The sequence below is a fragment of the Phascolarctos cinereus genome, unplaced genomic scaffold (genome assembly GCF_003287225.1).
Source record: "Phascolarctos cinereus isolate Bilbo 61053 unplaced genomic scaffold, phaCin_HiC Scaffold_7;HRSCAF=346, whole genome shotgun sequence".
In the NCBI taxonomy this organism is placed as follows: domain Eukaryota; kingdom Metazoa; phylum Chordata; class Mammalia; order Diprotodontia; family Phascolarctidae; genus Phascolarctos; species Phascolarctos cinereus.
This window is the reverse complement of record NW_027556180.1, coordinates 67,452,073-67,478,583: the sequence shown is the minus strand read 5'-3', so window position 1 is coordinate 67,478,583 and position 26,511 is coordinate 67,452,073. Positions and strand designations below refer to the sequence as shown.

Genomic DNA, 26,511 nt, shown 5'->3' with positions numbered 1-26,511 from the left:
TCCCTTGTGACAAGTAAGCATAGTTAAACATAACAGATGAATCCATCGGCTAGATCTGGAAATGTATGTCTCATTCTGCCCTTCCATTCAATCACCTCTTAGTCAAAAGGTGACATCCTTGAATTATTAGGGTAACTAAGACCTAAAGGGCCCTGCATGAGGCTGCCATGGAACGTGCATTGGCTGCTAGCACTCTCTCCCCTATTTTTCTCTCTCTTTGCTCCTTCTCCAGGTTCAGTCATAATGACAGAGCTCAGTTCCCAAGTTAAAGGTTCTCTAGACATCACCACTCCTGGAATACAGATATGGAGGATAGAGGTAAGTGACTAGGCTGGGAAGGAGTGGGGTAAGGGGTCCCCTCCCTTCAGCATGACTGGCTAGGATGGGAGGGAGCAACTTTTAGTTCTCCCCTGACCCCTTGTGCCAACAATCAGCTGCTCCAAGCTTCTCCTTTCCACTCCCTCCTTTCCTCTTTTAATTCCATCTTTTAACTATTAGCGCTCACTCCTCTTCCTTCTCATTCTCTTTTTCTTATTCTCTCTCCTCACTTTCTTCCTTGTCATTTTCTCTTCTTCTCCCTAATGACTTTCTTCTTTTCATTCTTCCTCCTCCTCTTTTTTCCTTCTTCCCTTTCTCTTTATCCCCTTCCTCATCCTATTTCTCTTCTTTCTCCATCTCCTCCTTTATCATCTTCATCCTTGACTCCTCTTCCTCCTTCCCCTTCTCTGCCTGCTGTTCCTTCAGCTCCTCTTCCTTCTTCTTCCTTCCTAACTTTTCTTCTTCCTTCTGTTGTTCTTCCTTTTGAGGCAGATGATGGCATAGTGAACAGAGTACTAGGCCTGGAGTCAGGAAGTCATGGGTTCAAATCTAGCCTCAGATACTAGCTGGGTGACCCTGAGCAAGTCACTTAACCTCTGTCTCAGTTTCCTCTGTAAAATGGGGATAATGACAGTATCTACCTCCTAGGGTTGTTGTTGAGATAATACTCGTAAAGAGCTTAGCATAGCGTCTGGCATATTGTAAGCATTATATAAATATAAATACTTATTCCTTTCTCTTCCCCTTCCCTTTTCAGATTTCTCCCCTTCTCCATTCTCTTTCCTTTTTCTTCTCTATTTGTACTTACATCTCCTCTTTTGTCTTTTCCTCTTCATCCTTCTTTTCATCTTTTTCCTCCCTCTTCCATTCCTCCCCTTCTCATGCCCACAGAGTATATAGTTCAGGGCTGAGGAGTCTGGGGTATCTGGCATTGCTTTCATCTCCCTCACTCCCACCCTAGTTAACTGAGCTTGGCTCAAAGGAGGGTAGGGAACCAGTCCTACATATTCTCTGTTTCCTTCTCCCACCATAGGCCATGCAGATGGTGCCTGTCCCCAGCAACTCCTTTGGAAGCTTCTTTGATGGAGACTGCTATATTGTCCTGGCTGTGAGTACACAGGGAGAGAGGTGCCAGATCTGAAGAATGGGCAAAAAAGGAAGGGGTCCACGTGAATATCCCAGGCCCAGAGCATTTGGTCAAGGTCCTACTAAACCAGTTGGATTGAACCTGGAGTTCCAAGGCTCCTAGGTGGAGAGAGAGGAAGTCAGCAAATATTTACTAAACATTTACTATAAGTCCAGTCCTATGGTAGTTAATATAGGGAATACAGAAAGAAACCAAAGGCATGATTACTGCCCTCATGGAGCTTACAATCTAGTTAAAATATTAAGATTTACACATAAGAAACAATTAAAAAAACAACACAAGAAGACAGTAGGACACCTGGATCGGAGACTTAGCTCTGAGACTACATAGGGGTTTGTCTGAATGGTGTCTAGGATTCCTGCCAACTCTGGTTGTATGACCCATAGCCACATCCATAATCATAACTAGATTGCTGACTATGGGAGTTCAGAGGAGAGAGAAACATGGGAAACCATCCATTTTCAAGGGAAGATAACACAGTAACCAGGGCAGGGGTGTGGAGGAGGGAAGACTGAATGTGTCTGTCATCCTTGAGTGGGCTATAGGGAGCCTGACAATGCGTGATAGTGGGGAGAGCAGTGGGCTGGAGTCAGAAGACCTGGTAGCCCTGTCCTTGTTACTCACAATGTGACCTTGGAGAAGTCACTTCCTTTCTCAGACTGGGTGATTTGACTCAGTGAACTCTAAAGTCCCTTCCCTTCTTGACATTTTATGATTTTCTTCTTCACAGATCCACAAGACAGGGAACAATCTGTCTTATGACATTCATTACTGGTTGGGCCAGGAGTCGTCCCAAGATGAGCGGGGGGCAGCTGCCATCTATACCACCCAGATGGATGACTTCCTTAAGGGCCAGGCTGTACAGCATAGAGAGGTCCAGGGCTATGAGAGTGATACCTTCAGGGCCTACTTCAAGCAAGGACTTGTGTATGGATGCCTTTCCCCCTATTTCCCAAATATTCCTCCCAGTCCAGGGAAAGACTACATCTCTGAGAAGACTGTCTTCATCTTTGTCTCTTCTGATCCTGATGACCCCAATCTTCCTGTTAGGTCTTCTGGTTACTTCCAATGTCCAGTTGGTTCCTACTGACCCCTCCCTTTCCCACAAGCCCTGATTCCTTGGCTCCCTGTTCAATGACCCCCCCCCACACATCCCATCTCACTGGAGCACTTCTATGGATCTCTGGTCTAACCCCTGGCTCCCTGACCCCTTCCTCTTCCTACTGTCCTACTGCTTAGAGGAAGTGAAGGTGTGTATTTAGGGGACTTGGGGTGGTGGTGGTAATCCTTCATTCATTTAGTTAACACTAAGCACCTACTATGTGCTTATAAGATGTAAAGTTTAGATAAGACTTGGCTTTTGCCCTCAGAGAGCTTGCAGTTCTGACCAGGGATTGCCCTGAGTTGGATAGTTTGAGAACTGAGGCATACTGGAAGAGGTAAGGGAGGGGTTGACCTCACAGTTTCCATCCTGGTCACTCTCTTTCTTGTCCCTACCCCCATTCCTATAGTGAATTATTGTCACAATTGCACATTGTGGTGCAATAAGAAGACCACCAGCCTGAAAGTCAGGACCTGTATTCTGGTCCTGGCTTGCTGTGTGACCATGGCCAGGTCACTTAACCTTCATGCCTCAATTTCCCCATTTGTAAAATGAAATTTTATGATCTATAAATTCTCTTCCAGTTAGAAATCTATGATCCCATGATCCTCTATGTTGCACCAAACCAACACTGATAGTTAAGTTGGCTTCTTATATCAGTTGGCACTGCATATAGTTAGATAATCCTATATATGTATATGTGTGCAGTTCCCATTGATCTGGCTCTGACCCCTCTCCAGGATACGGAAAGGAGGGGTGGCCTCTGGCATGAAGCATGTGGAAACCAACTCATATGATATTCAACGTCTGCTACACGTCAAGGGCAAGAGGAATGTGGTGGCTGCAGAGGTAGGTGGAAGGTCCAGAGTGATGGAGTTTGGGTCATGATCTCCTCTTAATAAGATCTTGTAGACTTCTCTGATTTATCGCCAATCATAGAAGGCTTCCTTAGAGATGCCTCCATCTAAGTCCTAGAGATGAGAAGGACCAAGGAAGTACAAGGAACTAGGCAGAGAGTCTTTAATTCTGAGGAAAGAAGAGTTGGCATGAGGGGCCACAGCTTCTCAGAGATGGCGTAGGAGTCTTTCCCTTCTATCTCCCCCAAGGAGGCTTAGATATCACTAGAGGAAGGGTGATGGGTTATGATATAGAATCCACACCTGTCCTTTCCTAGGCCTTAATTTCCCCCTTTTATATCAGGGAGAGAGAACCCATGGACCAGGAAATGGAAGCTTGGAATTCCAGATGATGACTGGGATTTTCCCATAGCTGGGGATTCTGGATAGGGTAACAAAGGGCCAAGAGAAGACAGGAAAAATACAAAGATGAAGACAAATTGGGGACTACTTTCTTCCCTCACCAACTTTATAGGTAGACATGTCGTGGAAGAGTTTCAATCTAGGGGATGTTTTCCTTCTGGACTTGGGCAAGTTCATCATACAGTGGAATGGCCCTGAGAGCAATCGAATGGAGAGGCTCAAGGTAAAGTCCGACAGGAGGCAGGGTGGTATGGGAGGAAGAGCCCTGGATTTGAAGTCGGAGCACTTGGCTTCCAATCCTGCCTCCATAACATACGAACCCTCTGTGGCTTTGAGCAAATCATTTACCTTCTCTGGACCTTGGTTTCCTTGTCTGGGAAATGAAGGATTTAGACTAGAAGATGTCTAAGGTCGACATACACCCTTGTTCCACATGACCCTAATTTCAGCATACAACCTATTGGTCATTTCTTTGACAGACCTTCTCCTCCAGCCCTGGGGCTCTAACTCCACTGCTGGGTCTGTGCATTCCTGATCTAACTCCTGGCTTCCTTACTGTCTCTTCCCCCTGCCTTACTCTTTCAACTCCCAAGAGGGAGTGAGGGACGTATGTGTGTGTGTGTGTGTGTGTGTGTGTGTGTGTGTAGGGGTTAACAAACATTTATGAAATAGTTAATGTGCTAGAGAAATGCAATCTTTAGGTAAGACATGTTCCTGTTATCTTACTAGAACTTGCAATTATGAGCAGGGATGACTCCTGGACAGAGAGAAGAGAACCCGGGGATGGTTTTCTTCACTTGTCCGCCCAGCATCCTCATAGCCACATATTTCCCAATCACACACATTCCATTACTGCCACCACCACCACCGTGCAGGGGACATAGACCTGCTACCTGGCCACACTTTGGCCTACCTTAGGTTCTAATCCCCAGATTTCCTGACATTCTCCTCACCAATGTTCTATCAAAACTTTTTACCCTATGTATGTCTTGTTATACGTAATTGTTTGCATGTTGTCTCCCCAAGTAGATTGGGAACTGCTTGAGGACAGGGACTATCTTTTGCCTTTCTTTGTATCTGTAGCACCTAGTACAGTGCCTGGCATATAGTAGGTACTTCATAGATGCTTGTTGACTAATTGACTTTCTGATGGAAAATTCGCCTATCCTGATAGGTGCTGCTTCCTAATTGGCTAATAAAACTGATTTTGGTAGAGAATGACTTACTATACTCTAACTCAGCAGCCTCTCCAACTAGATTCCAAGACGTTCCCCTCCCCACCTTCCATAATCCTTTCTTAACTTATGAAGCTGTTAATCCATCTTGCTCAGGGTTCAAGAATTTCCCCAAACAAAGTCTGCCACCTGATTAGTTTCTGGTACAGTAGGAACATCTCGCCTATGTGAAATCCAGATCTTGTGCCCCGCAAAGGGTTGAAAGAACATTTTTTTCACTGCACTACAATGTCTGTAGAATGCAACCTCTCAAAGAAAAAATATTGCCTTTTAATTGAAAGTCTTCAAAGTTAGTCCAAAGGAATGGGCAACAGGAATACGTGGCAAAGTTGGGGGCAGGGGATGCTGAAAGAGAGATCCTGGAGAAGACATTTAGGGGCAGAGTGCCTAGGATTGCTAGTCACCTGGTTGGCCTCTGGATAAATCGGGTCCTAGCTATATGGCCCCTTCTTTAGGGAACCAGGAGCAAGTCCCACACACGGTATATTTCTCCAGTGCCAACATTTATATCCAGGAGCAATTAGGCTAAGGTTAGAGTGAACATTAAGTACAGTGTAACATCCAGTGAACAAATCCTAGAGAAGGCAGTGTGCGTGATAAAGTGGGAAGAACTCTGGATTTGGAGCCAAAGGACCTGAGCTGGAAATCCAGCTCCTTTTGTGTGGCATTGGACATATCCTCAGTTTCCTCATCTGTGCAATGAATCATTTCTAGGTCTCTTTTAGCTATACATTTATGACATGATCCTATGACAGGGCCACAGGTAGTCTGAGGAGGCCTGCTACACCCAGTTCCTTGGTGAGTTTAGGCCTCAGGTCATCCTTAGCATTACATAGGAGAACTGACCCACTCTTTTGCCCAGAAATGCCCTCCTCCCCCATTGCTTCCCAGGAAGCTCCTACCATCATTTTCCTGAAGCAAGGAATTGGGGGCATCTCCAGGGATTTTCCAGGCATCCTCCCCCTTTCCATTACTTTGCAGGGTATGAACCTGGCAAAAGAGATCCGGGACCAGGAACGAGGTGGCCGGGCACAAGTTGGAGTGGTGGAAGGTGATCAGGAGGCCGATTCACCTGAGCTAATGGAAGTGATGAAGCATGTGCTTGGCCAGAGAAACGAACTGAAGGCAGCTATCCCCGACACCGTGGTAGAACCAGTTCTCAAGGCTACCCTGAAACTCTACCAGTAAGTGTCTGTCTGTGTGTGTAAGGCAAGGAAGGAGACAATATTTACAAAGCACTTGGCACAGTACACATAATAGGTGCTTCATAAATGCTTGTTTCCATCTTTCCTTCCTTTATTATGACAATACCAAGGTCAGGTTTTTCAAATGACTTTATTGGTTCTTAAGGGCAAATGAGGTAAAATGAAGTTAATCTAGAAGAGCACAGAGTTGTCCAGTCTCAGAACACAGGAGTCTTCTTCTGTAAAGTACCCTGGATTTCAAGTTGAAGGACCTGGCTAAGAGTTGTGGCTTCACTAACTCCTTAGATGTGTGACCTTGGGCAGGTCACTTCATCTCTATGGGCCTATTTCCTTATCTGTAAAATGAGGTGGTCAGACTAGATGACTGCTACAGTCCTGTCTGGCTTGAGATGCTGTGATGCTTTTAATCTAGCCAGATATGCTAGCATTGGATGGATGCCCTAGTTTTTACCCTGTTCCCATCCAATTAAGCATCTGTGTCTGGCCTCTCCATTTGACCAGCTACCAGATCAACCTGAAGGAGGGAAAAAGAAAGAGAGGACACAGCCACCAATCTAGTCCTGTCTTTCTCATTTAGTTTTTTTTTTTAATAAGGGTTTTTTGAGAGCTTCTGCCTTTATATCAGGTATATTTTCCAATGTATCTATTCCTCTTGTTCTTTACTTATAACAAAGAATTAAAAAAGAGAATAAAAAATAGGTTCACAGTACAAATGAGTACATCAAAAAAGTCTGACATCTTATGCAGTGTTCCATACCTATCCATGGTCCCCCTCTCTCTGCAAAGAAGGAAGGGGAGGGGCCCTTATGTATTTCTTCTTTGAGGCTAAACTTGATTGTTATAATTTCACATTATTCCATTCTTTTATTGTTCTTCCCATTTAATTAGTCATCACATATATTGTTTTTTCTGGTTCTGCTGACTTTGTATCAGTTTGTCTCCCCATACTTTTCCATAGCCTTCATATTCATTGTTTCTTATAGTGCAGTAACATTCCAATATATCCATGTACCATAATTTGGTTAGCCATTCCCCAGTTCAAATCCCACCTGTGTATCCTTGAACAAATCACTTTCAATTACCTTGAACAATTCTTTCAAAGAGATTTCCTTTTAGAGGTGTGTCCTAATTCAGAAGTATCCTATATTCTAACCAATAGGATATTCATCTAAAGAGTCTTCAAGATTTTTATATTGTCTTGACCTCCACAGTAAAGGAAAGGGTTTCATAGAGGAGGCACAAAGGCAGCTGTGGTGATAAAGCTCCTAGAGAGAGAAGCCATAGGAAGTTGGGATTCTAGGACCCAGCAGGTGACCAGCCCCAAATGGCTCCCCATTTCAATTTCTTACTCATTTCTTTCCCCTCCCTCATCCCCTGCAGTGTGTCCGACTCAGAGGGCAAACTGGTGGTAAAAGAAGTGGCCACTCGTCCTCTCACTCAGGACCTACTGAAACATGAAGTAAGAAGGGCCCAGGAAGGTGGATAGGGGAGTAGAGAGGACCCTTTGGTTCTGCCAGCACCCGGATCTTCTCCATTCCATTAAACCCCAGGGGACTCTTCCCCTTCTCCTCAACTCCTCTCCCTTTCCCTTCCAAGGGTGGACCCCAAACCCTAACTTTATCCCATAGGGAAGGGAAACTCCCACATTCAAATTTCCTGTACCCTTGGGTTGAGACTTGAGGAAGATGCCCTGGAGGGAGGAAGACCAGCTCCAGAGGCTGAGCTCCTTTATCTTTCACTGTATCCCTGAAATCTCTTGTCCCCTAGAATAGAGGCCATGAGAATTTCACCCTGGACCCTCTTCTACTCTTTCCTCTTTCTCCCCTCCTCCTATCTTTTCTTTCTTCTCCCAGGACTGCTATATCCTAGACCAGGGAGGTCTGAAGATCTATGTGTGGAGGGGGAAGGAAGCAAATTCTGAGGAGAAGAAAGAGGCCATGAATCAAGCTCTGGTAAGGAGCTGGGCCAAGAGATTCTGGAGCAAAGTGAAATGGATTGGAGAAAAAGAAAGAGAGCAGGAGAGGGAAAGAGACAGGAGGCAGGCAGAGAGAGAAGCAGAGAATCAGAGAGAAGAGGAGGAAGAGACAGAGAGGGAAAGAGAAAAAAATTGAGACAATTGAATGCCACAGGAAGACTAAGCTCCATTGTACCTAACAGGTTTCTAGGAAATATTCTGGACAATCAAAGGGTGTCCTGGATCCCAAGGATTCCAAAGCTTAGTCATTTCTGGGGCCATCTTGGGATTTCAGGGCTCCCATAGGCTCTTAGTGTTGGAAGAAATTTTAGAAATCAACTATTCCAAACCATATTTGTATAGGAATCTTCTCTATAATATTCCCCAAAGTGGCTATGCAGTCTCGTGAGAGCTCCAGGAATGAAAGTAGTGGGACAACTTGGCTCCAACCTACCTTTCCAAGCTCATTACTTCCTTTCACACACACCAAGGATCAGCCAAAATAATCTTGCTTACACATTCCATCAACCATCTCCTTCATTTACTCCATGTCTGGAATGCACTCCCTACAGGTTATCTCATCTTGGAATACTTAGCTCAAGTGTTATTTCCCATGAGAGGTTTTTTTTAAAATTTCCCTCTCCCCCAACTACTTGAGCTCCCCTGCCAAATTACCTGTCGTTTTGTTGGGGTTTTTGTTTTGTTTTTGCATATGCATATATATTTACTTTTTGGTTTTAGTGATAGATTGTAAACTCCTTGAGGGCAAGCAGTATTCCAGTTTTCTCTTTGTATCTCCAGAATCTAGCACAAACACTGCCTTAATCAACATTTGGTTGATTGATTAATTAAAACAAAGAGCACAAGGACCACAGAGGAGGGAGGTAAAGAGAAGAAAGCTGGTCTGTGATCTTAATTACATTCAGGGAAGAAAGTTGATGGTTGGGATAAGAGTTCAGTTTGACTTTAGGGTCAAGGTTGGCTTGGGACCAAGACCTACTCTTGGGGAATGGTGCCTCCTCCTCTAACATGTTCCCCTTCTCCATAACCACATCTCTTTGTAGAACTTCATCAAGGCTAAAAATTATCCAGACAGCACCCAGGTGGAGATACAGAATGATGGCGCAGAGTCTGCTGTCTTCCAACAGCTTTTCCAGAAGTGGACAATACCCAGCCGAACTTCCGGCCTTGGCAAAACCTACAGTGTGGGCTCTGTGGGTGAGGAGCCAGTAACAGCCTGGGAAAGATGCTCTGACTATCAGAGCTGGGTTAGGAGAGTTGCCCTGGGCCTTGCCCATCCAACCTTCTTTCCCACATTCCTCTGTCCTCATGGAATTATAGAGCCACAGAATATTTTTTTAAACCATTTTTGTCTTTTACTATGCCCATTTTTGAACAAATCATTTCCTTGATATCTTTAATTTTCCTGAGATCTATCTTTCCCATTCTATTGTTTTCTTCTATTTCTTTGCATTGCTCATTTATTTTTTTATTTAATTAATTTATTTTGATTTATCAACAATCACTTCCATATGCTTTTGAGTTTAAATTTTTTTCTCCCCCTCCCTCCCCACCCCCCCTCCCCAAGACAGCGCACAATCTGATATAGAGAGCCACAGAATGTTAAAGCTAGAAGGGACCAACTCTTTCATTTTGCAGATGAGGAAACTGAGGCCAAAGGAGGTGGTGACCTGTCCAGGGTCATACACACACGAATAGTAAACATCAGGGATAGGTTTTGGACTCAGGTCTTCTGACACCTCTGCCAATGCTCCTTCTATGGTACCATGCTGTCATTCCCATAAAGGAAAACAATATAAGACATGGGGCTTGGCCCTAGAAGTCAGTGTAAGGGCCCAGGAGTCATGACTAGCTCAGACAAAAGACAAAAAATAAATAAATGAATTAAAAAACAACAACAACAAACAGCTCAGTACCTCATTAAATTTAAAGCATGCTACGGATTCTGGGAGTGAGAGGACCTCAGAGGAGAGGGAGGTAGCTGAGGAGTCAGGGAGACTTCACGGAGAGAGCTTTGTGAAACGCTGAGATTCTCTTTCCCCCTTCTTCCTTTCACCCTAGCCAAAGTGGAACAGGTGAAGTTTGATGCAGAATCCTTGCATGTCAAGCCTCAAGTGGCTGCCCAGCAGAAGATGGTAGATGATGGAAGTGGGGAGGTCGAGGTATGGTAAAGGGGCATGCTGGCCTTGGGCTACAGAAAGAAGGAGGGAGACTGTGTTTCTCCATTCGGGTGTGGGAAGGCAGGGTTTGTGACCTCCTGGCTAGCATCCATCTAGCTTCTCTGGAAGCATCACTCTTGACCATAGATTCCCTTTCCTCCCTCCCTTCCAATACCTCCATACAGGTATGGAGGATTGAGAACCTGGAGCTAGTGCCAGTAGAACCCCGGTGGCTGGGTCACTTCTACGGTGGGGACTGTTACCTGCTGCTCTACACTTACCTAGTCAATGAGAAGAAGAACTACCTACTCTACATATGGCAGGTCAGAGTCTGCTTGAACCCCAGAGCAAAGTCTTGGCTTCCTTCTTCTTCAGGTTCTGCTCTCTTGCCCCATTTTATCTACTTTGCCCCCAAAACATTTTATGCCTGGCATATAATCTGCACTTGGTAAATGTTTGCTGATTAATTCTTCTCCTCTGGTTCACCTTGTACTTGCTCCTCCCTCTCCCACCCCTGACATCACAACCTCCTCAATCTCCACAAAGCCCTCTTCTACCCTCTCTTATCTTCCTCTTTTTCCTGCTCAGATGTGTAGGGCTCTAAGTCATATTGAAATGGGAAGAGGCAGCAATGTTTCTGGCATTGAAAGCTGAGATGAAACTTAGTTTCCATTGGTTTTGCCCTCTGGGGACTTGAGGGTGGGTGGGTGGGGCTGTCTTGCCACTTTTCTCCCCATCCATTGCCACCCATAAATTCTACAGGGTAGCTCTGCTACTCAGGATGAGATTGCAGCCTCAGCATATCAAGCTGTCATCTTGGACCAGAAGTACAATGACGAGCCCGTCCAGATTCGGGTGCCCATGGGCAAGGAACCCCCCTCATCTCATGGCCATCTTCAAAGGACGCATGGTGGTTTACCAGGTAAAAGAGAATGCTCTCAGCACCCCCATCAGAGAGGTCCAATTGGAGAAGAAGAACAGCTACCCAATAGACAGTGAAAGAAATTCCTGGATGGGGAGGGGAGCTATGTCATTAATTTTGTCATCCCCAGCATCTGGCACAATACCTTGCACATAGTAGGGCTTTAACAAATATTTATTGAGTTGAACTGAGGTAAATGATGGTGGTGAGGGAGGGGAGCAACAGTTTGTGGGCAAGGGTAGCACCATATTGAACCAGTCAATTTCACATCACTTCTCAGCTGGAAATTTTTTGGTGTTCCATCCTTGACTGGTTCCTTGTTTTTCTGGAAGTGGATAAGAAATAGAAAAATGATACTGGAATCTACAGACTGACTTCTGTCTCGGTTCCCTTGTTAGGTCTCATATTGAATGTGGAAATCACTTGTGCAGATATGCCTACAATATACATCCATCTATAGTCTCCTCACGAATTTGAACTTAACAGAAAACTATTTTATTCATTCAATGGACATTTATTAGTTGCTTACTATTCCCACATCCCAAGAACATTTATGAAACACCTACTATAAGTAATTTACTGTGGTAGATTTTGGGGATACAAAGATGAAAAAATGACTAAGTTCTCTTGCTCAAGGGACTTAAAATTAATAGGGAAGATAGAACACATACACGAAAAAGCAAAATACTATGTGCCAAACACTGGGTTAATTGCTGTGAGGAGAAATGTTGTTCCAACTGTCAAGATGTATTAAAATGTAATTGGGGAGATCCATTCATTCGCTACACACCTGTTGAGTACCTACTACGTGCAAGGCATTGTGCTAGGCTCTCTATGAGATATCAAGGTAGGGAAGACACAGTGCCTGCCCTCAAGGAGTTTATAGTCTAATACAATTTAAAGATAAGACATACATACATACATAAAAAAATTGACTAACAACATAAGTTATTTCATAATCGTAATGCCAAAGGAGTGGTGTAGATTAAGAAGTAAGGTTCTAGAGAAGGGAGTGATCCTTGTGGACTGGAATAGTCAGGGAAGGCTCCAAGGAGGAGGAGGGCCTGAAACTGGGCACTGAAGGATGAGGATGATTTGGATAGGTTAAGAGATATAGGAAGGGCATTCCATGAAAAAGGCCTAGCATGAACCAAGGGACAGAAGCAGGAATGAGCAATGAACATGGCAGGCTCAGAGAACAGTGGGCAGTGACTTTGTCTAGAGAGTAAATGGGAGTTAAGTTTAGAAATATGAGGTAAGGTAAAGACAGATCATGGGAAAGTTTGAACACCAGCCATGGGAAACAACCAGGGAGAGTCATGATTAGTCCGTAAGATTTTGGCGTACTTAACACCACAGACAGTTTTTTTTGTCTTTCTTTTGTCCCCAGAGCTTAGCACAGTGCCTGGCACATAGTAGGTGCTTCCTAACTGCTTGCTGACTGACAGTGATGTCTACAGTACTTTAAGGTTACTAGAATAGGGGAGAGACTCCTTGCAGGTTAGGGGAGACAGGTTTAGGAGATTGTTACAGTGGTCTTGGCCTGAAGTGATGAGGGCCTGAATTCAGAAGGATTGTGACAGTGGGAAGAGAAAGGAGGGGTGTTTGGAGGGAGGAGTCAACAGAACTTGGTGAGCAGTTAGGGGTGATTAAGTTAAGGAAAGAACAAAAAATGAATGGGATCTGGGATCTGGAGCTTGGGTGACTGAGAAGGGGAGAAGAGGACTAGTTGTTAGAAACGATTATTTGGTTTTTTGGGGACACTCAAATAGAAGTTCAGTTGCCCTTTGATATATTTGGGAGATATGGAGATATAGAAGAAACACATCCCATACATGGTCCTCATTCAAATTATTTCATTAAGGGTACAGAGGCTTGACTTGTATTTGAATGCAAAAGGGCATGCAAATGTTTTCACTGACATGGTTTTGAGGGCCAATCATTTTTTTTTTCTTGAGGACATGATCAGTACTCCTTGAGTGAGGGGGTAGGCAGCTCCATAATTGGCTACGCTCCTTACTGGAGAATTCCAGGTATGGGAGCCTGGGTGAATAGCCCAGATAGCCTCTCCTATACCTGGTGAAGAGAAGGACCAAAGCACCTTCCCCTCCCAACCTGGATGATATCTCAGGAGTAGGAAGTCCAGAGCCTTTACCTCGTAGGGAGTAGAGAAAGACTGTTGGGCTTCCTCCCACATTGGACACCTCTGGTCAGCATTTCTCCTTATCTCTTCTTCTCCTGTCTCACAGGGGGGCACCTCCCGATCCGGGAACACTGAGCCTGTACCTTCTACCAGGCTGTTCCAAGTTAGAGGGACAAATGATAAGAACACCAAAGCCTTTGAAGTGACTGCCCGAGCCGCTTCTCTCAACTCCAATGATGTTTTCATCCTCAAGACACAATCTTGTTGCTACCTGTGGTATGGGAAGGTGAGTGTCCATCCTCCTATGAACTGGCCACTGTGGGCAGGCAAAGAGGGAGAGATATGTCTGTTTTTTCCACTCTCTCTCACCTTCTATTCTTCCCATACCTAAGGGTGACATCTTTCCCTTTCACCTCTCTCCTTTTAACTCTGCCTACCTGCCTGTCTGTCCCTCCTTAGCCTTGTGACTATCAGTCTTTGTCTTTCTAGCTCTTTATCTTTGACAGTGTCTGTTTCTTGTCTCTGCTTTTCTGTAAGGCTCTCTTTGATATTTTTGCCTTTCTCTAGGTTTCCTTCCCAATAGGCCTCCTGGTGCCCTAGAGCTTTGGTTAGGCTCATTCCCCACTTCACCAGCCCTCAGAAGGGTAGCACCCCCTTATAAGATGCTCTTGAGGAGCCTGAAAAAGGTCCTCAGATCAGGGAGGTGACAAATTCTAAGTCCCATTTCCTTGTCATTGATCCTATCTGTGCCTAGGGACGGGGAGCTCTCCAACCTGGGACTTTGTCCAAGAGAACAGTCAGATCAATTCATCCTGGGCCAATACCTTGGGGGAAATTGTTATGGGGGAACTGGAAATAGCCTACCTTCTGCAGCCCCTTAAGCCTCCTTTCCATATAGGGCTGTAGCGGTGATGAGCGGGAGATGGCGAAGAGTGTGTCAGACATCATCTCTCGAACAGAGAAGCAGGTGGTGGTAGAGGGGCAAGAACCCGCAAACTTTTGGCTTGCCCTGGGCGGAAAGGCACCCTATGCTAACAGCAAGAGGTAACTGGACCCATTTGCCCCTCATGAATTCTTTCTTATTAGTCAAAGAAAACTCTTCTGGTAAGAGTTAGATCTGACAGTAAGGACCCTGTCAATGACTCTAGTCTTACAGGATCCAGAGGCCAAAGGACCTTAGAAATCACTTAGGCCTACATACTTCATCTCTTATAGAGCAGAATGGAGTTCTAGAATTTTTTTTTTATTAAAGATCCACCATATTGGCCAGGATCTTGGTTAATTTATTTTGATTTATCAACAATCACTTCCATAAGCTTTTGAGTTTTAAATTTTTCTCCCCCTCCCTCCCCACCTCCCTCCCAAGAGGGCACACAATCTGATATAGGCTATCCATCTACATTCCTATTAAACATATTTTCACATTAGTGATGTTGTAAGTAAGAATTAGAACCAATAGGAGGAACCACCAAAAAAAAGGAAACAAAACACAACAGAAGAAAAAAAATAGCAAATAGTACGTGTTGATCTGCATTCAGACATGGAGTTCTAGAATTGAAGGACCCAAATCCAAATCCTCACTCTAACATTGCCCATGTGGCCTTGGGCAACTCATTTACCTTCTCTATGTCTTTCCCTATCTGTGAAATGATGTGGTTGGACTAGACATCCTCTGACACAACCTTCCAGCTCCAAATCTAAGAAGCTCACAGTGGTTAAATTTCTTGCCCATGGCCACAGTGCCAGAGGCAGGGTTTGAATCTAGCGCTTTTCCCACTGCCTCCGGCTGTTGCTCTTTGACTAAATTGGAGCTGGCATCCTCTTCCCAGCTCTTTATACTGACTCCGCACCCCTGAGGTGTATGCGATGTTCAGGAAAGACCAGCACCTCTGCTATGAGGGCTTGCAGAGAGCTTTTCGGGGCTGCTTCTCCACCTTTGGTGACAGTAGCATGCATAACAGCCACACCCCAGTAAGCCATCTCCACCGACAGGCTAACCCAGGTTGAGGGTAATCTTCTGGCCTTAAAGCCCATGAGTTAGGGAGTGGTCTTTGTCAAGAATGTGAAGACTTTCCCAGAACAATTTGTTTCAACAGCTATGAGGCCAGCTGCACCAGGTGCTGTGGAACACTTAGAGCCTGGTCAGACACTGAAGATACCAAGGTCTTCCACTGCCTCCTGAACCATTGCTCATCTTGACTTTTGTCTTGCCACTAGACTTTGATAACTCTGGAAGAGAGAGTGAGATTGATAATTTTGTGCAACTCTGCTTCACTTAAATCCATTTGATGAGTCAAGACATCACCCAGTGATGTCACTGGTCATTTTCAAAAATGAAAGACTCAACAAAAAGGGACCCCTTTCTACTGAGAATGCCAGAGCAGGTAGAGGATAAAGTTTCCTTTGTAGACTGGCTATTTACTTGGGAGACTCCTCCCTTCCCCAAACACATAACATTTAGAGATCTTGGGGAAGCCAGAATTGGACTTCCAGTCTTTGTCTTGTTTCCTCCAAACATCAGCTGGCTCTGCAGTCTACCTAATCCCTCTTGGGTAGGGCAGAGGGAGGTGTCTCAATTTCTGAAGCTAAGGAAGCCCAGAGTTCAAGTCCATTAGATTAGATAAGCTTAAGTAAACTTCAGAAAGGGCAGGGCATTGGCCATTGGGTTCAGCAATTCGGCGAGATGCTTACATCAGCACCAGAAGTAGTAGGTGTTGGGCTCTCTTATCTGAGGATAAGAAGAGGTGCCCAACCCTTGCTCCACCACTCAGGTCTTGGGAAGTTAAAGGGATTAGGGTTAGCCTTGGAGAAGAGATGGCTTGTAGGTTTGGGAAATGATAGAAAGTCTGGGTTTCACTGGATTTGAATTCCTGAAGGATTCCTTTACTGAGGGGTAGTCATTAACAGAGGTGTTTAAGGTGTTCAGGAAGGACTAGCACCTGTGGGTTGAAGGCTTGTTGAGCCCTTTTCAGAGTTGCTTATCCACCTTTGGTGTCCACCTGCCACCCAACTCTCATCTGCGGCTCCAAGAAGTTGTAGCGTGCACAGTGACTACCCTATGGTAAACCATCTGTGCAGATGGGCTAAATCAGGTTGAGGGTGACCGATGGGCCTCATACCCATTAGTGAGTTAGGGGGGCATCTACCCCAATCATGTGAAGACTTCCCTCAGCAGAATAGGCAGATGCTGAAGCAGGTATTGTGGAGCACTTAGAGCTAGGTCAGACATTAAAGATGCCAGGGTCATCCACTGCATCCCGGGCCATTGTCTTGCCACTGGACTCCAACGACTCTGGAGGAGAGAGTGAGGTTGATGATCTTGTGCAACTCTGCCTCACTTAAATCCAATTGACTCTCAAGTTAAGACATCACCCCATGATGTCACTGGTCCTCTTTGAAAAGGACAAACAACAACAGTGACCAACAATTCTCCAGTTTTAGTAGGCAAAGGGCAAGAGGGAATGAGCTACAATTATAGCCATAAGGACAGAGGTTAGATTTCAGGAAGAACTTCCCAATTGTGAGGAGAGTGAATATTAGACTGGGAGTTGTAGCAAGGTAGAAAGTATGGAATCCTTTCTTTTCAAGGTTCCTTATAACAAGGGAGACATTTCTTCTTTCCACATTCCCCAAGACTTTGGGAGCCAGAGAGGATGTATTGGGGCATTCAGTTTCTAATTTTGTATAACTAATTTCATTACCTTGTCTCCTACAGACTACAGGAGGAAATTCTTTCTGTTGCACCTCGTCTCTTTGAGTGCTCCAATAAGACAGGCCGCTTCCTGGCTACAGAAATTCCTGATTTTAATCAGGATGATCTAGAAGAAGATGATGTGTTTCTGCTAGATGTCTGGGACCAGGTAGGAGCCTCTTCCTATCCAAGTCTGAATGCCCCACCCACTTCAGTCTTAAAAACCCTGGCTCGTCCCCTAGGACAAATTCAAATTCAAATCTCACTTCTGTTATTCCCTCCCTATGTGATCTCAGGTAAGTCACTTCTTTCTAAACCTTAGTTTCTCCATCTGCCAAGTGAGGGAGTTGGGCAAGATGGTCTATGAGATCCTTTCCGGTTCCAAATTTCATGACTGCAACTCTGCAGGGATTTTTTTAAATTTTCTCAAATTTTATTTATTTTAAACTTAAATATACAATAAGAAACAAAAAAGAAATATATTACAAACTTAAATACAAAATAAGAAAAGGAAAAAAAGCATTGCCATGTGCACAGAAGAACTTAAGAGGGGATTCAAAATATACAGCAATAAATTTCCATTTCAAGGAGGCCTATATAACAATATTACATGTTGTGTTCAGAGCTTTCCATCTTTTGTTTGCTTCCTTGTAAATTTTCTTTTGTTCTCTGCTATGCACTTTTTGCTTTGTTCTTTTTTCCCTCTTCCTTCCTCCCTCCCTCAAGAAGGTACAATTAAGAGTGGAAATACATACATACACACATACACCCAGGTACACATACACATATGTATACATATACAAACATACACATAAAAACATGCATATACACACAAAATATATACATGCATATACACATACATAATGTACACTTATATACATGTACATATACTTAGATATCTACAATCATACTCATATGCAGACATATACATTTACATGCATCTATGCAATACCGTCCTATACTTATTTATCCTCTGTTTCTCTGAGGGTGGATAACCTCTTTCTTTATATGTCCAATTTTTCCCATTTTTTTCTAAGTCTACCAACTCGTCATTTCCCCCACCACAGCAATATTCCATCCTTATACTGTCTAGTAGTTATTTTAAATAGTCTAAAACAATATTGATTACTATGGCTAACATATGGTATAGTTTCCCTATTTTTCTCCTATAATTAAATCTATGTTAGCTTTAACTTGCAGGAATTTTTTGTAGATGAAATGAGTTGCAAGAAATGTTCTCAGTTCGGGTCAGGGGATCAGAAAAGGGAAGAGAAACTCACCCCATCTGGCAGCTTCCTATTTTAACCAGCTGAACTCTGTTGATTCTATGCTGCTGAATAATTGCAAGTATGGTCAGTGCTGTCTAAGTCTTGGTACTCTCATCTCTCCCCCCCATTTATATATTTATTATTATTTTTTTTTTGCTTTTAGGCAATTGGGGTTAAGTGACTTGCCCAGGGTCATACAGCTAGTAAGTGTCAAGTGTTTGGTCTGAGGCTGGATTTGAACTCAGGTCCTCCTGACTTCAAGGCTGGTGCTCTATCCACTGCACCACCTAGCTGCCCCTCTCTCCCCATTTATGTCTTTTATGCTCTTAACATCTCACAGCACTCTATTTCTTTAGCTTAAGCCTTTATTGTCATAGTAGGAAAAAAACACCTGATTTGAAGTCAGGAGGGTCCTGGCCTCTAATCTTAGATCCTGTACATGACACCACGGACAATCCATCTAACCTCTCTGACCCTCAGTTTCTTCATCTGTAAAATGGGGGTAATGACAGTAACTACCTCCAATTCTCTCACTGCATTGTTGTTAGGCTCAAAGAGATCAATTCATACAGAGCATTTTACAAGGTGCCTAAATGTCAGCAGTGGTAACTACTGCTCAGCCTGCTTGTTTGATAGCAGTTGCCTCATGGATGGGATAGCCTAGTAAATAGTTTTCAGTCATTTATAATTCAGTGTAAGTGAATTTCCGAAATCAAAAGGACCACAGATTTGGAGATGCAAGAGGCCCAAAAGATCATCTAGTCTAGCCTCATCATTTTACGGGTCAAGAAGCTCATTCAGAGGGGCAGCTAGGTGGCATGGTGCATAGAGCTTTAGCTTTAGAGTCAGAAGGACCTGAGTTCAAATCCAGCCTCAGACACTTGACATTCATTAGCTGTGTGGCCCTGGGCAAGTCACTTAACCCTGACTGCCTCACCAAAAAGCAAAGAAGAAGAAGCTGAGTCAGAGAGAGGAAAAAGCAAAGGGCATGAGGGTAGGGTGCCTTAGGGAGAAAGGGAGAGGGTGCCACAGAGGAAGAAAAAAGGCAGAGAAGGAGCAGCTGGGACAAGTGAGACAACCAAGCTTGGCTTATCTGTGAATATTCGTTCCTGGGGTTGTCCATCCCAACTGACAGCAGGGAATGAATTCAATGTAGGCTATGTCATTTAAAAAAAATTCTGCATTGAGTTTTATTAATGTTTTTAATTTTTACATCACAATAATTCCTTTTTAAAAAATTCTTTTACATTACATTCATTTTTGAGTGGGCCCCTCTCCTACCCAAAGAGTCTTCCCTTGTAATAATTAAAAAAAAAAAAGAAACAGTTCAGAAAAACCAACTTACCAGCTGTTTTTGGATAGTATAGGCAGCGTTCTCCACCTCTCTAATGCAATTTTCTCATCTCTTCTCCCAGCCTGGGAATTATAATTGCACAGGTTCAGCTTCTTTTTTTGCTTTCAGGTAACGTTATAGTCATCATTCTGCACATTGCTTACCTGATTCTGCTTCCTCTCCACTATATCATTTCCTTTGTCTTCCCATGACTGTCACATCCATTGTTTCTCTGGGTGCTATAATAGTGCAGCACATGTGTGTACCCCAATTCCAGTACTATCTGTAGTTTCAAAGAAAGATCACAGAACTCTTTCCTTGCCTTTTTCCTTCATCTCAGAGAAGTGTGCTTTTGCAGGCGGTGGATGAGATCAAGAGCCAACCACTTAAAAAAAATAATAATTCAATCTGCTGGATCTAGGACTAGAGGCCAGGACTCTCCTGACTTCAAACTGGGTGGGAGAGGAGTGCTTGGGGTGGGATCACGCTGCGCCTAAGGGCAAATTTAAGAAAGATCTGGAATTTCGGACAGGTTTTCTTCTGGATTGGAATGTACGCCAATGAGAGCGAGAAGAAAGATGCGGCCATCATGGCGCAGGAGTACCTGAAGACACACCCCAGTGGGCGTGATCCCGAGACCCCCATTGTGGTGGTGAAGCAGGGACACGAACCCCCCACTTTCACGGGGTGGTTTATGGCCTGGGATCCTTTCAAGTGGAACGTGAGTGACGTGCCCAGTATTTTGCTTGCACAAGTCCAGAATACTTCTTATGGTTCTTTGACCCCAGAAAATCTTTCCAGGGCAGGGATCTTATCAATGGAATTCCAAGTACAATGCTTAATACTCTTTCATTCATAGACAGACATACCATCCATGATTTTTACTCATTGTGGTTTTATCCATTCCAAGAATGCTGGACTTGGAATCAACCCTGGGAGTCTGAACTTGGCTTCTGGCAATGATTAGCTATGTAAGCAAGGGCAAATACCTAGCCTCTCAGTTTCTTCAGATGTAAAGTGGGAATGATACTTTTACTATTCACCCCTGAGGGTTAACATAGGCAAAACGCTTTGTAAACTTTAAAGCACTAAGGAAATGAGTCATCCTTACTATCAATTGATTGGTTGATTCTGTTTACAAGTCTGAACACTAACATATCTAGTGTATAATCATCAATAATCCTTCCCCAGTTGCTTCCTCTCAAAATCTGCACTGATTTTTGGCTTCAATCCCACTCATTCTTTTTGCTCCCTTTGCTCAGTTTTGCTGGGGCCACAGACATAAAACTATACAAAGTTGGGGTGGGGCGGTTATGACATCATTCTCCCTCACACCCCCACCTATATAATTTTATTCCTTAAGAATGAGAGGGAAAAATGTTAAGGTCATTCTCTGCATTCTAGTTAGTAAATCTCCCGAACCCTACTCCTCACTCACATCACAACCCACCCCTTTATATTTCTTACCCATCTCTGCTCTGGATACACGAATGGTTTCTGAGAAGTGCATCAAATGACATTGGAGAACATGTCTCTTCTCCATGTCACCCTTTCCCACCCCAACTCCATTCCAGAAATGGGAAACTTTGCTTTTCTTCTATCCTCTGGCTAGAGAATGAACCAACCCTCTGCTTATCAGGGACAATGATCCTCCTTCCTCACCCCTAGACTGACTCCATTTTCCTACTCTGTTGCCTCATCATGCGCAGAATGACAAATCTTACGAAGACCTGAAGGCAGAACTCTCAAACAATAGCAACCTGGGCCAGATCACAGCTGTGAGTACAGAATTCATTCAACATTTTAAAAGTACCTATTATGAAAAGGCACACACACACACACACACACACACACACACACACACGGAGGGAGGGAGGGAGGGAGGGAAAAAAAGAAAAAGACATTAGACACAAAAACAACAAATGAATGCTAAGTAATTTAAAGAGGGAAAAAAACTAGTGGCTGGTTTGTAGGAACTAATTACCATGGGCAAACCTTAGCCTATCCAAGCTGGCCAGTTTCTCTAAAGGGTCATCTTGTCCATGACCCTAGCAATAGGCAAGGTTCTTATCAGTCCAAATAGATGGTGCAGAGTGGATCTTCAGGAAAGCAGATATCACAGTGTCCTTCATTTTGCTACCAATGAGAGATCCAATCATTTCCCCTAAGGAAATTTTTCCTGGTAATTTTCCTGGTAAGTAGTCTTAATTAATCCCCTCTGCTGCAAGGTATCTCCAGGGCCTTATGTCCTTATGCTCGTTTCTCAGCAGAGATGGAGAATTTCTCTGCCCATTCAACTTTTTTTTTCTTTTTGGTGAGGCAGTTTGGGTTAAGTGACTTGCCCAGGGTCACACAGCTAGTGTCAAGTGTCTGAGGCCAAATTTGAACTCAGGTACTCCTGACTCCAAGGCTGGAGCTCTACTGCTCCACCTAGCTGCCCCCCCCCTTGCCCATTCAACTTTAATAAACACTTATTTAGGTTCTAGTTTTCTCATTGCTGAATAAAATGCCAACTCCTTTAAATGACCAATTAATGTTTACTCTGTAAAATATTTATTGGCTTGGTACCTGGTACCTGAGGATATGCAACAAAAGCCTGGCCATAGTCCCTTTGTTCAAAGAGCTCACAGCCTTGCTAAGTGAGATGACAATTGATAATTGACAGAAATGTGTCCAGAGCAATGCAGCAATTGCGTGGGTAAGAGTAATAAAACAGAGAAATGTGGTATGAATTATAATTACCCAGGGCTCAGCACTGTCCAGAAACACCCAGGAAAAGTTACACATGTATGAGTAGGTCAAAGAAGGTCTAGAGAAATGCAAATTCAACAGGATACAGAAATTTAAAATTGTTTGAAGCACATCTCTGACCTTTGTGGGTATTGTGAGGAGAGCAGGCATACCTGTTACAGTTATTGGGCTAGGAAGACCTAGGGTCTGAACCAATGTAATATTGTTGCTTAGGGGAACCGGAGTGGGGAAAAGAAATCAGTGAAAGCTGTCTGGAAGAGGTAGCCTTTAGGTTGAGGTTGGATTAAGACTCAACCATGACCAAGCTTGGACAGACAGCTATTTCCTTTTCTTCCTCCTTAGGAGATAATGAGTCTTAAGCCAGATGTGTTCACAGCCAACACTAACCTTACTTCTGGACCTTTGCCTATTTTCCCACTGGAGATGCTTGTCAACAAACCTGCAGAAGAACTACCAGCAGGTGTGGATCCTAGTAGGAAGGAGGTGAGTTGGGTTGGGGATTGGGATGGTTTAAAAAAGGTGAAATTATGGTTTGATAAAAACCTTATTTCTAGTATTTATGTATACCTTATGGGGTTTCCAACTCTACCTTAAGGCTTTTTGCAAGGGCCGACAGCATTTTTGGATGGTCAGTGCTGTATAGTGTTTTGGAAAAACTATGGGAATTGGAGTTAGAGCACATGGGTTCAAACCCCTCCATTTATCACCAATGTGACCTTGGGCCTTCTTAGAAAGCAAGACTGAGTCAGGGAGACCTGGGTTCAGTCCTGCCTAAGATACTTACTAGCTGTGTGACCTTACGTGAATCACTCAACCTCTCTCATAGCCTGTTTCCTCATTTGTGAAATGGGAATGCTGATAACAGAATCTATCTCACAGGGTTATTTCAAGGATGAAATGACATAACACGTGTAAAGTGCTTTGCAAACCTTAAAGTGCCACACAAATGCTGGCTATTATTCAGAGGATCTCTAAAGTCACTTCTAAATCTAAATTCTGTAGCAAGTAGAGATTCTCTATCGATATCGATTTTTTTGTTGTTGTTGGGCAAGCATGTCTCATACATTACTATTACAGCATGTGTATTTTTTTTGAAGCATTTTCACATAGATTCGAATTTGATCCTCACTCATAACCCTGTGAAGTATTCATTACATAGACGTAGAAATTTTGGTCTAGAAGTGATGACTTGCCTTATGGAAGAAATCACAGATGATTAACTGAAAGCAGAAATAGATTATTCATTTTAAAGGGGGAAAAATATTGATTGGAACTAGGAGAAAAAGAAAACTGTAGAAGTAATGTACTTGGTGTCTTTGCAGTTTTATTGTTAGTAGTATAGTCTTACTACTCAGCGAGAGTTTTGCACATTCTTGCTGGAGAGCTGAAAAGAATTTTTTTTTTTAAGTTTCTTTAGGGCCATTCAGATCCATGAGAATGATTCAGTCACAATTTCAGAAAAGTGCTGAGACAGGAAGACACATGAGGGCATGACTTGTGTTTACACTTATGCCACTATGTGAATGAATGGTTAGAATAGGGAGTGATAGATAAGTAATCGTCAGAATGGTCCTTAGAATGCAAGAGCTGTCTTATCGTAACTCCTATCTAACTAACGGCTCACAGTACAGCAAGCTTTTTTGAAATGAACACTCCAAACTTGTGTTTTAGAGATGGACCATGGAAAGTAAAGCTGTCCATGAAATTCTGTCAGGAGTTTGCAGCAACAGGGAAGCTTATTAGCAGGTGATAGAACTTTTATTCTTCCCAATACCCTGCAATAACACCTCAGTTTGGGGGTGAAGAAATTTCTCTGCATTTGCTACCTAGGAGATTATGTGGACAGTGGTTCCCCAGGGATGGAAGGACAATGACAGGTCACATGAACCCTGGTCTGTCTAATAACTTTAAAACAAACACTGCATGATTACCAACCTAGTCTTTCTTCTCTCACCTTCTTGCTGCTGCTTTTGAGAGCAGGACTAGAGTGACACCTTACACAAGCAAATTTGATAAAGTTTATTATTTAGGAGCAGTGTGGTGTAGCAAAAATAACATTGGATTTAAGGCAAGATTTGGTTTGGAAACCCAGCTGGATGGGGTCCCAGGCAAGTCACTTCAAGTCTTTGGGTGTGTTTCTTCACCAAAAATGAAGTTGAACAAGATAATCATTAAGATTCCCTCAGATTCTGAACTCTGGCTTATAACTCTTTCAAGTTGATCTATTTTCAGTTATTTCCGAAATTTGTCTTTGGCTGCGACTTGCCGAGCAAGGTGGCCCTTTTCCTCAGTTCAAACATTCTGGTAGATTTCGGTGTGCCTCACTTCGTTATTTCTATTACCTCCATCATCTCCCACTCAGACCTGGAAATGTGTGTGCTTACTGGTACTCGCTTATTTGCAAGGTCAAATGGAGTGAAATTGTAATTATAATCTCCTGACCTACACTCCTGCTGTTACCCCATTCCCTGTAGTAACACTCCCCACCCTCTATCCCCAACCTGTTGCTAAACCTGCGATTTTGAAAGGATTTGATACCCCATAATCATTTTCTCAGGAGATTCCGGTTACAAAGCCTTTTGCTTTTGTGAATCAAGGCCCCAAGTAGGTTGATCCAAGATCCTCACTAGCTGGGCTTGGTCTTTTAACTGTGAGCCAATCAGAAAAGAATTATAGATTGTTAAAGCTCTAAGAGATTTTAGATACCTTTTAGCTAAACCACACTACCCCCAGTCCTCCCTAGGGGTCTCTGGATAAATTTCAGGGGGGGTTATTTTCACTAACTTCTAGCTGAAATGTAGCCATTTCTTTTGATTATTAACATACACAACAAGCATTCTAAGAAGGGGTCCACCGGCTTCAGACTGACAAAAGGGTACATGTCACAAAAAAAAGTTAAGAATCGTAGTCTATTCCAACTCCCTCATTTTACAGATGAAGAAACTGAGGTTCAGAGAAGTGACTTGCACACAGGTACTATATAGAAACAGGATTTAAACCCAAGTCTTCTGAACTCCAATTCCAGGACTATTTAGACATCTGAGGTAGACCCACTCCCCATTTTTATGGTTTATTGCACTGCCAGATTTTGCTTTCCATTTGACTCTTACTCTATCATTCATCACGTTAAAACATGCTCCTGGGACAGATACTGGTCATTCAGCAGGGACTCTGCCCTTGTGCCTCCCTTGCTGCCCATGTGACATGGTCCCCTGCCTCACCCGCAGCTCCTCTTTACCCTCAGGCACACTTGTCTGGGGAAGACTTCACTAGGGTCTTCGGGATGTCTCCAAATGCCTTTTCTGCCCTGCCACTGTGGAAACAACAGAATCTGAAGAAGGAGAAAGGGTTGTTTTGAAGAGAGGGGTACCTACAAAGTCCACAAGGCAGCCACCCCATCTCAGCAGTTTCGCCAAGTTTTGTTTTGTTTACTGTTATTGCTATGTCAAATAAAGCAAAATTACTTTCCAAATACTGAAGAATGGAGTAATGCCTTTTCTCTTCAGTTAGTTATTACACATCTACACTTTCTCCAAAAAGATCTGCTTCAGGGAACTGGTGGTCCTATTTCCTAGCTCCCCAGAGTTAGGTTTGCCTATCACTGCTTTTAATCTTGCCACAGGAAATAAAAGTGGCATTTCCAAACATTATTGAATTCTAAGGAGAGTCCCCTTAGGGTCTCAAAATTATGGCTTATCCGATCTCAATAGCAGGGAGGTTGAACATTTTCCAGATTTATAAATTTCAAGTTTCACTTTGCTTTCCTCAGACCCTGGGCCAAATACAATCTTAGTGTACTGTCTCCACTCTGTTCTGGGGCAAATCCCATTTAAACCAAGTCTCAGTGAGTACTTCAGACTAACACGAATCTAGCCCTATTGGTCCACAACCTAGGCTCCCTGAAGACAGTAAAGAGGGTGTGACAATGCCTGTTTGTTGTAGGCATTGTGGCAGAGAGACCACAAAATCTTTCTTCCTTATCCAGTCCACTGTCTGGAATCCA

General features: G+C 43.5%; 1 protein-coding gene across 1 annotated transcript; it reads left to right on the top strand.

Annotated features, from left to right (window-relative positions):
- Positions 1-236: 236 nt before the first annotated feature.
- Positions 237-25,990, top strand: VIL1 (villin 1). The gene is given in 20 exon segments (XM_078147295.1): positions 237-318; positions 1,352-1,426; positions 2,196-2,392; positions 3,308-3,420; positions 3,943-4,049; positions 6,043-6,245; positions 7,647-7,725; positions 8,120-8,218; positions 9,285-9,438; positions 10,303-10,403; positions 10,586-10,723; positions 11,163-11,273; positions 11,275-11,322; positions 13,572-13,751; positions 14,364-14,509; positions 17,181-17,325; positions 20,290-20,478; positions 21,467-21,535; positions 22,851-22,991; positions 25,753-25,990. Coding segments are annotated over 20 exon segments (2,484 nt in total). The 5' UTR covers positions 237-243; the 3' UTR covers positions 25,867-25,990.
- Positions 25,991-26,511: the final 521 nt, after the last annotated feature.